Source organism: Crocuta crocuta, unplaced genomic scaffold, assembly GCF_008692635.1.
Source record: "Crocuta crocuta isolate KB4526 unplaced genomic scaffold, BGI_CrCroc_1.0 scaffold84, whole genome shotgun sequence".
Taxonomy (NCBI): domain Eukaryota; kingdom Metazoa; phylum Chordata; class Mammalia; order Carnivora; family Hyaenidae; genus Crocuta; species Crocuta crocuta.
In genome coordinates this window covers 7754789-7767483 of record NW_027530213.1, presented here as the reverse complement: position 1 = coordinate 7767483, position 12695 = coordinate 7754789, and the positions used below count along the sequence as shown (strand labels likewise).

The window sequence follows — 12695 nt, the reverse complement described above, 5'->3', positions numbered from 1 at the left end:
TTTCTAAGAGAATTCCTAAGGCTCAAGGCCACTGTGCTCAAAGCATGTGGCCGTTCATTTCAAGCTTGATGGCACATTCTTCGCAGAACGGTTGCCAAGGAACGAGGTAATCCTGTGACAGGCCGCCCGCCCGCGCGTCCGGCTTGCTGGCCCAAAGGGCTGTCGGTGGTGTCAGATTTTATTACTAGCCTTCCTGGTCTCCACGGAAGAGCCGTGTGAGATCACACGCGTGTAAAAGGACGAATCTAAGGGCCCAGATTAGCACCCCACAGAAAATAGGCTCTTTGTTTCCTTTCCATACTGATGCAAAGAGGGGTTAAAAAAAAAAAAAAAAAAGAAACAGCAAGATCATCACGTACCTTGTGCCTTTAGGCTGGTCTGTAACCTTCCATCCGGTCAGGTGACTTGCCCGAACACGGATTCCTCAGTGAGTCTCTGTGGCCCCTTGGCTCCGCCCTCACTAGCATGTGACCCAGGTCACCATTTCACACCACCAGCCTCCTCAGTGGGTGATGTGCAGCGAATTAACCCACATCAACACGGTGGGCACACAGCAGGCACCAGTGACCGCCAGCCCCCCTTCCCTTATAGACGGCTGTGAAGGCGCTGCCTCTGTCCGAACAGAGAAGCCTGGGGGTTGTGAGGCAGAGACTGTACTTTTTACGTGAGTATTCAATATAGGAGTGTAGCATGATGTAGTAATCTAGTTATTTCTTTCTGTTTTTTTTTTAAGTTTATTTTGAGAGACAGAGGGAGAGACCGTGCCTGCATTTGGGGGAGGGACACAGAGAGAGGAAGAGAGAGAGAATCCCAAGCTGGCTCCACATTGTCAGTGCAAAGCCTGATGCGGGACTTGATCTCATAAACCATGAGACCATGGCCTGAGCCCAAATCAAGAGTTGGAAGCTTAACCAACTGAGCCACCCGGGGGGCCCCAATCTAGTGATTTTTTTAATGTTTATTTAGTGATTTCTATACCAAAAAGTGAGCGACCCTTTGGTGAATAACTTCAGATTATATGAAGCTATAGAGTAACTATCATGGCCACATAACACATTTATATTCCATTGAATCAAGAATTCCTAATGATACAGAAATAGCTCTTTTTAAAAAAATTTTTTTTAACATTCATTTATTTTTGAGAGATTGAGACAGAGCACAAGCAGGGGAGGGAAAGAGAGGGAAGGAGACACAGAATCTGACACAGACTCCAGGCTCTCAGCTGTCAGCACAGAGCCTGACGTGGGACATGGGGCTCCAACTCACAGACCATGAGATCATGACCTGAGCCAAAGTTGAACGCTTAACCGACTGAGCCACCCAGGCGCCTCTAGAAATAATAGTTCTTAAAAAGATCTACTGTGATCGTGTGCCTTGATAACATTTTTTGCAAGTCCAGCATGGATGTAATTTGCATAAACTGCACACTGTCAAAGGCAGGATGCTCCTCAAATAAAATCATAGGATCTTACTGCAAACTTCACATCATGCAAGTATAAAAACTCTTCATGGAGACACTTAAAGTTATAACCAAAGTAGAAAAGAAACAGATGCAGATTTGCCTTTACAAACTTTGACCATCAGCCGCAAGAGTAAGGTGCAGTCAAGACGTGAGGCTGGCTACAACCCGCTCTAGGAAACCCCCGCTTTGGGAATAGCAGGAATCTCGGTAGCCACTTAGCGGCAGCCGCTGGAGGAAACCTGGGGACGGTGGGGAAGGGAGGCAGAACGTTCTTGGCTCAAGGTCCTTCCTGCTCCTGAGGGGGGTAGTCTCTGCCTAGGGCCCAAGTCCTCCCTTCTAGGTGGGGGCCAGAGTCTTGGCAGATCTTGCCACCATGTGCCCATTTTTACTGGTCTGAACCTGGTGAGCCGCAGAGGGGGAATCGGCTGGGCCGCCCTCCCCCCACCCCAGGGAAGCCTGCCGCTCGGCAGGCAGAAAGCACGCCTACCCCGCCCTTGGCTTCCACAGCTCCTTCTTCGTGGCTGTGGGGCAGGCAGAGCAGCGGTGGGCACAGGGGGGCCAGGGCAGGGCAAGTCCCTGTCATGCTCGTCCCCAGGGCCAGCACGCTGCACCTCCTCCAATGGCAGGAACAGAATTCTACAGACCAAAAGCCATGCAGGACAAGATTTCCAGGCTATTCGGGCCGCTCCGTCTGGGAGATGAACTTGAGCTCAAGTGCCAGGGTCTGCACAGATGATGGGGTTGGGGGTTAAAAACTGGTCAGGATGGTGGGTGGTCAGTGAGCCAGAGCCCATCATCAGCCTCTGTGGAAGCCTAGGCTCGGAGGGCTGCAGGCTGAGCCCACAGGGGAGAACCGTCTGTAACCAGGGTCTGAGATCGTTTTCCGGAACAGCCCAGAAGTTACAGAAGAACCAGTTTAGTCTCCAGGTCAGACGGGCTTGCTAGCCAGCTTCCATCACGGAATAACCCTTACACCTAGAAGGCAAGGCCGGGCAGGCGCAGCCGGGAGGCAGACTGTACCTGGGAGCAGAGCGATGCCAGAAAAGTGACGGCGTCAGGCGGGCAGGCTTACAGAAGGCGGCGGAAGGATCCAGGGCTGAGCCCAGCAGGTCCGCCAGGGGGCGGTGAGCGTCGGGCGGCCCCTAGCGGCCACTGCCGGCCACGCAGCTCGGCAGCCACCTGACTGGCAGGGAGAAGACACCTCCATTTGCTCAAAACAGCAGTGGTTGTGAGAATATAAAACAAAGAGACCCAGAAGAAAACAACGTCTGTAATTACATTTAGTATTTAGTAAAAAAATCCAAACTTCAGATACTAAGTAGTTGTTTTGAAATAAAAATAACTGAGGCTGATTCTTTGGAGGATGTATTTATTAAATTCTAAGACCTTAAATAATTTTTGTTTGAAACATTCAAACGGAAAGAAAAACTAGGAAATCTGGAAATTCAACATCTTCCAGAGGGTTGGGGGCACCCTGTTATTATTATCATTGTTATTATTTCAATGTGTTTTTATTTTGCCTGCATGAAAGGTGAGCCGGTATTTCCAACAGCATCACCAGCTGGTGAACTTCATCTTGGCCTCCACTTGATGTCTTTTACCCCATGGAAATGTCTTTTCAAAGCAGTGTTATCTGCCCATGGAGAATTTAAACAGGAGTCATCATCATTTTCTTCCAATTTCTGGAAATAAATACGTTTTACACAGGAAGGCATTTCAGCAAAGTGTTTTGCAACGTGAATAGGCTGAAGAAAGCACCCACGTCCAAACTCCCACTCCCATCTCCCCAGAAGGATGCTTCCAGACCCTAATGCAGGTGGGATGCCTGACGGGGCCCTGGAGAGGCGGAGCTCTAGAAGCGCCCCCTCCCTACACCCTGCAGAACTCCTCTCCCAACCCCGCCAGGCGCAAGGCAAGGGAGGGGGGGATGCCCCTGGGCCTGCTCTGCTGAGAACCTATCAGCCTGGTACCTTGAGCTCCTCCTGTCTTCGGTGGTAATACAGCATCAGCTGCTTCTGCTCCTCGCTGCTGATAATCGGTTCTCGGGCTGGGGCTCCCTGTCCCCTCTGAGAAGACAAGGGCAGAGCAGACTGATTACAGCACTCCTACAGCGCAACCCCAGAGGTTGCAGTGAATGTTCTACAATCTTCCTTGCTGACTGCTAAGGATAAACAGGTGATCCATTCTGATCCGCAGGGAAGGCTTGGTCTCCAGCAGCCCCTCAACCCTGGGCCCTCAGACCGATGGAGACCAGAGGCCAGGCAATGCCATCAACCCCCTGGGGTCCAGCGGAGAAGGGATGGCGACCATCATGGCAGACGCTGTTTCCCCACAATCATGGAGAAATGATTTAGGACAACGCAGCCTTGCAGAGATGTGGCGCTATGCTACTTAGATCTGTAAAGGCTTCTAGCACAGCCTCTGTGTTTACAGAGTATCAGTACGTTGAAAACTTGAAATCAGTGCTCTAGGCTGTATTTTTCATTTTGAGAAACACTTTTCATTACTTGTAGCCCTGTTTCTAAAGTTGAAATTAGCATGGCATGCGTACCCACCCAGCCACCCATGAAAACAAACTCCAAAACAGACTTCTAGTTTTCGATGTTTTACTTTAGAGCCCCCACTAACGGGATTAAAGTATTTGCCACAAGGAGATTAAGTAACGCTTGCTCTAAATTTTTATCAGTTGGAAAACACTTAACAAAAAATGGTGTCATGTTAAAGCAAAAGTACTCACTTGCTGAATCTTGACAATAATTTTGGTTTTCTCATTCTTGCCCACGTAGTCGGAAAGCTTCTTTGTTCTTCTGAGCTCCTTGGCCGCCCACCACAGCTGGGCCTCTGATTCCTCAATAACATTCAGTCCTGCCTGGGGCCATGGTCAGAACAGGCTGTACGGGGATTGAGACATCGCCCAGGGGCGCGGGGCCTGGCTGGTTCCTCCCCCCTCCCCCCGCCAGTGCAGGGCAGGGATCTCAGCCCCGCCCCGTCCTCCCCTCTCCCCATGGGAAACACCACCAGCACTGGGTCAAAGCCCTTGCTCCTATGGGTGCCCTTCCTGCTAGCTCCAGCTCGTGCCCTGCCTTCGTGCCCTCCTGGTTCTGGGAAGGGGGATGGTCCTGTCTCAGGTGCGCCCTTATCTATAATAACGGGTCCTTCTCAGAAGGGTTTTGAGGGTATGCCGGGAATGAGCACTGGGATCCAGCAGGGTTTTTAAATGTGGGTCTAATGGGGCTGTTTGTCTGCTTCTGCACAGCCCGCCTGTTTAAGACGGCTCGGAGCCACAGGCCCTGTCCAATAGGGTACGTGATACACGAGAAAAACAAAGGAAAAGGGAACATAAAGGAAGGAAAATAACATGAAGCAAAAGGTGAGGCTAGAACACAAAATTCCATGCAAAGGGACCGATGAATGCACTCTGGGTAGAAACAGGCCAAGTTGGGTTTCTGGCTTCCCAGTGGCCAGAGAGAACGGGAGGGTTTTCAGTTTCTGCTGACGGACTTCCTGCCTGCCCCTCTGTGAGTGCCCTCGACCACGAGCACTAGCTTCGGGCTCTCCCCTAAGTTCAGGGCTCTGCTCGCAGTCACAGCACCGCAGGATGGAAGGCTGCGTAAGAAGCAAGACACGGCACCCGGAAGAGGAGGGCCAGCTCCGCAGGGAACCCCCCCACAGGATGCCCGAGAGCCACATACCTGAGTCCCAGACAAGTCTTCTTTATTTTCAAATTCCATCCGGATGGGATCGTATGGCGGCAGCCCCATGGGATAGACGATCATCGTTGCACCTCGAAGCTGGTCCAAGGCGTCTTTCACCATCTCCATGGTAACACAGACTCCAGCTTCCACTTGTTTCTGAAGGGACAGGGACGGGAATCATAACCGCTTCAGTCAGTATTGACCAAGTTCTTGTACAAGACCCCCGCCGGCAACTGCCAGGGGGCACAACGCACTCCAACCGCGCTTGCTACCGAAGCCACCACCATACTTCTGGGGCTTCTGCTGCTCCCCCGCGGCCTAGACCACCAAGCGGACTATGAGCAGGGCTGACAGGGCAGTCAAGTGCGGAGGACAGGACACTCGGCGGCACAGACCAAGGGGATCGGGCCACACCTCGGGGGAAGGTGGCGCAGGCAGGTGAGCGGCGGGAACAGGTGCTCCAGGCCCAGCAGCAGCAAGGAGCCGCAGGTAAGTGCAGCCAGTGCCACAGGGGACGCTGGGGCTCACACGGGAGGGCCCGGGGGCCAGGCGGCGGGGTGTGCGCTCCGCACAGGCGGCAACGTCCCTCCTGGGCAGGAGGGATGGTGTGGAGCCTGACCTTGCAGCAGGTGAAGAACGCTCCGGGCTGGGGGACAGCAGGCAGCAGGCTCAGAAGGGCACAGAAGGTGTGATACAGGGGACACATCTGGTCTGTCCCCCGCTCCTGGCACCCAGCTTCGAAATTCCCAATTCCTGACTGGTAGGAACGTCTGTTGTTATTCATAAGGAGCCTCTGGACGGCACCAGAGTTTATGCTAATGAGGTGACCCACAAGGGACCTCAGTTCCGGGGAGAGGCTGCCATGGAAGAGGGAGTGGAAATTAGAGGGCTGAAACTTTCAGACCCAACCCCCATCACAGCCCAGGGGAAGGCGGGGAGGGAAAGGAAGAGGGGCTGGAGGAGTCAAGTCATGTGGCCAAGGATTTGGTACTCATGTCCACTTAATGAAAGCCCTATAGAAATTCCGGGGATCAAAGCTCAGTGGAGCCTCCGGATCGGAGAACACACGAGGTGGGAGCCTGGAATCCCAGGAGGGCTCCACACGCTCCACGCCCCGCGCCCCAGGCCTTGCCCTACACCTCTTCCCTCTGGCGCTGAGGTGTGTCCTTTACAACAAAACTATCTAGGAAGTCTAGCACTTGCAGTGTGCTCTGTGGATTGTTCCAGCAAACTGCTGAACCAGGAGGGGGGCTGTGGGGACCTCCAAATTTACAGACAGGACAGAAGCAGTATGGGTGCCTGGCGTCAGGTGTGGGGTCTTGCTGGGGACCTTGACCTTTCCCTTGCGGGCTCTGCATCAACACTGGGGAGTTAGTGTCAAACCTGAACTCAGGCTACCCAGTCGGTGTCTGAAAGGCACCAGGAGGCTACCAGGGAGCCTTCGATAAAGCGGTTGCTGTGGCAACGGAAGGCGCTGGGGTGTCGGCATCGTGGGACAGAAAGTACAGGATGCGTACAGGACCCGAGGTAAGGCTCACGGGGGTGGGGGTGGGGCAGAAGGCAGGACTCCAGTCTGGGTCATCGAGGCCCCAGTGGCTCTGCCAACACAAGTGGCAAGTCTGCGGGAAGTGCTGCCTCTTGGGTCCAGAATACAGGGAGGAGCGAGGAGGAGAGAGGAATGGGCTCTCGGGTCTAGGAAACTGCAGTTTTCTCGCAGTGCAGNGCAGGTCCCTGCTGTGCTCAGAGGACAGAGGCAGACAGAAAAGCCTCCGACCTGCGAGGTGAAGGGGTGGCCCCGGGATGGCCGTCTCTGTGGGGGAAGGAAACAGAGGCCGGGTCCTGAGAAAGCCGGGAGGGTCCGGGCCAGGCATGTGGCGGTCCCTCTGCTCCGGGAAGCTTGCTGGGAGGACACGGGGGGTGGGGGAGGCGGCAGAGAAGGGATTTCGGGGGAAGGAAAGAGGCCTGAGTGCGTTCACAGGGTACACGCNGGGCTCCTGCCAGACAGCCCTGCCCTCTGTGCCAAGCAGGGAGGGGGCAGGCAGGGCAGGACACAGGCCGGTCAGAGCCCCAGAGCCCGGGGCCTGCTGCGGGCCCAGCGGGGTGCGGCTGGGTTAGGGAGGGGGCCGCACGGGCCTCAGCGGGATGGAAGCGCCCGCGCCGAAGGGGGCCGTTCCGGTGGCAGCGCTCAACCCTGACCGAGTGGGAGACTGGAAGACAGGAGGAGGGGCGAACGCAGGAGTCCCGCGCCAGGGACGCCCAGGTCCCCGAGGGGGCTGAGGAGGGCAAGGGGGATGCGGGGCCGGAGGGAGGTGGGCCGTGCCCTGGGGGCCCAGATCCAAACTCTCTGAAGCTGTGTTCTCCTTGGTGAAATGGAGGGGATCTTCCTGCCTCACGTACTCGCACGTGGCTCATGAGACTGTTTCCAGAGTCACAAACCCCCAGGTCTTCCCATCCGAGGCCTGTGCCAGAGGGTGGATGTGCGGAGCTCCCAGACCCGGGGTCCCGTGAGGGCAGTCTTCCTGCTCGAGAGCGTCGCCCGCTGCCACCAAAATTCACCTCAGCGGGGATGCCAGTCATTTTCTGTCCAAGCTCCACGAAATGCCATGGCAGTGATCCCTGGCCAGGTAACATGGCGACGGAGGCACTCCGGTGTGGCTTCAGGACAGCAGACACCCCAGTGACTGGGTCTCCTGCTCTCAGCAGAGGGGCGTCCTAGGAAAGGGGCTGCAGAGACACAGCCGTCTCGCTCCCAAGGAGCCACTGCGTCTGCATGTTCCCCCATCTCACTCTCCCCCCGTGATGAACCTCCTGCTTGCCCCACAGGGCTAAGTGCCCCCACCACGGCCGGCGGTGTGGAAAGGGCCCTGGGCGAGAAGTCAGGCCCGCCACTGGGAACAAAGCACCGCACGGAGGACCGGAGCCCCTGTGAAGCCTCTCTGGAAATTCGGAGACGACCACGCGAGAAGATCCGCAAGTAGAGAGACCAGAAGGGGTTTCCACAGCAGACAGTTGGGATGGGGGGGCAGGGAGGGCGCAGCATCCAGGCCACGATTTTCCCAACACGCCCTGACACGGGCTCGTTTGATCGGGTGTTAAGTCATGATTGATGCTTTATAAAAAAGGCTCTGGGATCAAGTGCATTTTGCAAACACTGCACGGAACCAAAGCCTCCCCTGTAGGACCTCAGAGAGCCTTTGCTGAATGAACAGGCACTAAAGAGCAGCCTTTCCTGAAACACTTAAAGGATTACTTAAGAGCTTGAAGAATCAGGGACATGTTGGTTTGGAAGAAGTTCTGCCCAGTGATTGGGGAGAAGGAAAAAAACCAGCCATCCGCTGAGAAGGCTGGAGTCAGCGTGGGAGCAGCGCACAGGGCCAGCCCAGAAACAAGGCAAGTGATGGAGAAAACAAGTCTTCACACATCCAGGTTTGCGTCCCCCGCACTGTCAATGGTACGGCTTCTGCCTCCCCTTCTATGAGACACCTTGTGGAGGTACTAGTGACCATCCCAAAACAGTAATTCATAGTGGCACACGCTCCAGCCATCAAATATCCACGGAGCTGTCACAGGGCCACGACGTTTCCATTTCACTTTCTCCCGTTCTTCCCCCACCACGTACGTGTCAGCTCGTGCTTGTGCTGCACGCAGCGCACGGTGTCCTGCGAGTCCACGCTGTACTCCCGCAGGCCAGGCACACTTCCTGCCTGACCCGCGGAGACCGGGAGGATTCAGGACAGCTGTCACCGATAGGAAAAGGAAAAGCGACAACCCACAGCCGAACATGCTGGCCTCCCTTGCCCCTGGAAGGCTGAAAAACAGAATAGGCTGGGCCCCAGAAAATTCCAGAAGCCGTAAGTGGAGTTTGTATTTCAAACTTAGGGCCTATTTAAAAACAACTAACCTTCGAGATGATTGCTTTGGCCTCTTCTATAGTGTTCTTTAACACTTGCTTCATTTTTTCATTTGGAGCTGGGGAAACAGAACAGGGAAGAGGGGGAGAGAGAGAGCCATCTGTAAGTCTTTTTGGGGAGGAGAGAGGAAAAAACAAACTCCCCAAATCCTTAAATGTCCCAATCCCTCCTGGCTGAGGAGCAAGGGTCCGGCGGCAAGACCTTCATGGGATTCCGGTGAGGGACACAGGGAAGCCGGCTGCGAGCAGCTGGCAAGGCTCTCAAAGCTTTACTTTCTTTTTTTAAGTTTAATTATTTTGGGGGGAGAGAGAGACAGAGAGAATGCAAGCAGGGGAGGGGCAGAGAGAGAGGGAGAGAGAGAATCTGAAGTGGGCTCTGTGCTGTTAGCAGAGGGGCTAATGCAAGGCTTGAACTCATAACCTGTAAGATCATGACCTGAGCCGAAGTCGGAAGCTTAACTGAATGAGCCAACCCAGGCGCCCCACAAGGCTTCACTTCTTATTAAGTAAAAGTATGAATCAGACACTGAAAACGCTAGAAACATAAAGCTGTGTTAGAATACAAATGGTTCATTTAAGAGAATATTGGTTTAAAGATGAATCATGCGCCATTAACTGGTTCTTATGAGATACTATTATTTTTTTCATCGATGCAATTCCTTCTAAAAAGCAAAAATATCTTGGGGCGCCTGGGTGGCTCAGTCACTTAAACATCTGACTCTCCATTTTGGTTCAGGTCACGATCCCATGGTCATGGGATCGAGCCGCAAATCAGGCTCTGTGCTGGCAGCATGGATCCTGCTTGGGATTCTCTCCCTCCCTTTCTGTTCCTCCCCTGCTTGTGCTCGCGCGCGCTCTCTCTCTCTCTCTCTCAAATAATAAACATGGAAAAAAAGAAAAGCCAAAAAGTCTCTCCAAATTTACAATGAGTTTATGTACGAAAAGCTCTGGAAGACAGCCAACCATTTCCCAAGCTAAAACCCAACCAAATTAATATGAACAATTCCTATGAGCTTCAATATTTTTTTTTTTACAAAAATATTTTTTGAGCCTTGTAGGGACACTTTTGTATTTCTTTTGCTCCTGATAGTGTTTTAGCGTCGTAGGTACTTAGGTGCTTAGGTGTTTGATCAACTACAGTCTTTTAAATGGAGACTTTTACGCAGGTTGAAAGGGATGAGCGGTCAAAATGGGCTACCGTCTTGTTTCCTTGAAATTCCACACGATCAACCAGACACTAATGCGGGACTAATTTCGGAATGCTGACACGTACTATGATGTTTTACACCACAGAGGTCTGTGCCCTCAATTCAAGTGGAGACCCTGGGCCGACATCCACTTCCTTCCTTCACACGGAACCTCTAAGTGAACCCTAGTGCCTGCAAAGCCTAACAGAACCTTCTACACATTTCAGCGACTGTCCCCCGAAACGATTAGGTTGAACCGTATTCACTTTTCACCATGTGTTACCTCCAAAAATGGCAGCTTCGGGTACTTCATCTGATACCCTGAAGAGCTAGCAGCATCCTAGGCAGAAGGAACAGGCCAAATGCTTCCTTTACCTACCCGACACCTCCTGGATTCGCACTGTGCCACAAGGAGTCAGTCACACAGCGCGGTATTTCATGCGTTTGTATAGAAAACTGAGGTCTCTGTTTAACGCTAAGTTGCCGCTCGTGGGCTTGCTGCTAACCTGGGGCGCGCACACACAGGACATAGGCTGGATTACCTTGCCCATTCCTTCGGCCGATGTCATCCTTTTTAAATACTGGGCCCCCGCTGGGTACACACTTTTCACCCCATTCGTCCCTTAACTTCAATTCTTCAATCTGGTCATCGGTCAGGCCTTGCATATTAGGAGGGAGAAACACGCCATGTTCTGCCAATTCTTCCATTTCTTAAAAGAGAAAGTTAGACAACATGTATCAGGATCATCACCTCAGTGAGATGCAGGCTCCCTAGGGGTTGGGGGTCTTGCCCATTGGCTCCCTATTTTATTTAACAAATACTTAGACACCACTTGGTTTGGGCCAGGCCTGTCCCTGACCTTTGACACATGGTCGCCCATCTGTCCCGGGCCAACGGCGACATAGAGTTTAGGAGCTCACCGTGGTCACAGGCAGCAGGGCTGCGGGCTCTGGGCACGAATCTTCTGCCGTATTGTACCTTCTGGGACTCAGGAGGCACAAGTTAAAATTCACTGACAGTCAGGATACATACCCATGAACAGTGTTACAACATCCAAGTGTGTCTGCATAGATTATTTCGCTTCCCCTTGTGAGGCAAGCAGGAGAGTCATCGGCACCCTCGTCTTCCCTAATGCACAGCTCTGTCACCTGACGCTTGCTACTTCACACCACACTTTATAAATAATTTGTGTAAATCTGGTCAGTGGAGAGGATTCCAGGCAGTTCACAGCCTTCCAAAGCCGCAGAGATGGGAGAAGACCTTGGTGTTCTGGTATCATGTTCACTATGCAAAAGCGTGGCTTTGTCTTTTTCCTATAGCATATATATTCACCCCAAACCTAACCCACACTTCAACCTTGCAAAACTGCTTGCCCTTCCTTCCTTCCCAAGCTCCTGAAGCACTGTGGGAAGATGGCAAGTGGCCTGTCATAATACAATACTACAAAACAAATGGTGTCACTTAATGGGGTCCTTATTGTCTCGCTCCCTACCAGAATCTGGGCATCTAGGGGCCCAGGGCTGCTCCCCTTCATCCTGGCCTGCGGCAGGCAGAGCGCGGGAACCTGCCTGGACCCCAGCGGACAATGCGGGCTGCAGAACAAAGGGAGGAGTCGCTAATGTGACTCTTCACATTGAGCGCATTTTCAATTGGTAATTTTATAGAAAAAGAAGTTGGAGTCACTTTTCTCCCCAAATGCTTAAATAAAAAAAGAAAACATTTAATACTGAGCTGGTTTTGCAATCAGCAAATTTTACTAAGAAACTACATGTATGCCCCATAAAGATAGAAGCCATAACCCTTAAGGAGTTCTCCACGGCACAAAAATCACGTATTATGGAAACACTAGACCACATATGGAGACCACATCTGGAGAATCACCATGTCTAGGGCCGTGCTGACGAATGCGATAGCCACCAGCCTCACTAGGCTCTTTAAATTTAAATTAAAGTGAAATAAAAAAAAAAAAAAAAAAGCAGTTTGCTCCTTGCCATGGGTGCCTTCAGGGCCGCACAAATAGGGAGCAACTCACTCGCGGCAGAAGGTCGCCAGGCAGCCCTGCTCTAGAGCATTCGAGAGAAGCGACCAAACGCTGTAATATGAGACAGGGGCTTGAGTTTCCTGGAGAAGGGCAGGGGACGCCAGGGCTCTCGGCTGCCCTTCCCACCATCGGGAGGTGGGGGGAGGGGGGTGTCCCAAAGCCAGGTGCTTCCCCACCCGGAGGCGCTCCACTCCAGAAGTCTCGACAGTGAGTTCATTTCACTACACCTGTTCTGGGGCCCGGTCTTCCGCTCCCCGGGGTTACCCTGTCTCCTGGGCCACTTCACACCCGGGCCCGCGGCGCGCCCTTGGCCTCGCCCCCACGCTCTCCGCGGGACCCCGGCTGTCCCCTTTCGGGCCGCCAGCCGCGCGTCTTTGCAAATCTTGGCAACCCTGACCC

At 53.2% G+C, this 12695-nt stretch overlaps 1 protein-coding gene and 1 long non-coding RNA gene across 2 annotated transcripts in view; one reads left to right on the top strand and one right to left on the bottom strand.

Annotated features, from left to right (window-relative positions):
• Nucleotides 1-508: 508 nt before the first annotated feature.
• On the top strand, nucleotides 509-3874 carry LOC144232666 (uncharacterized). Its single transcript, XR_013335478.1, has 3 exons — nucleotides 509-664; nucleotides 2994-3278; nucleotides 3659-3874. It is a non-coding gene; the product is annotated as an uncharacterized LOC144232666 (long non-coding RNA).
• CFAP298 (cilia and flagella associated protein 298) overlaps nucleotides 2815-12695 on the bottom strand; it is a 10757-nt gene continuing 876 nt past the window's right edge. The window contains exons 2-7 of the mRNA XM_077765518.1: nucleotides 10797-10964; nucleotides 9059-9126; nucleotides 5155-5313; nucleotides 4200-4331; nucleotides 3433-3528; nucleotides 2815-3144 (exon numbers count right to left, since the gene is read on the bottom strand). Of these exons, the coding sequence (XP_077621644.1) occupies nucleotides 3034-3144; nucleotides 3433-3528; nucleotides 4200-4331; nucleotides 5155-5313; nucleotides 9059-9126; nucleotides 10797-10964 (734 nt within the window). The 3' untranslated portion in view covers nucleotides 2815-3033. The remainder of the gene's footprint in view (nucleotides 3145-3432; nucleotides 3529-4199; nucleotides 4332-5154; nucleotides 5314-9058; nucleotides 9127-10796; nucleotides 10965-12695) is intronic.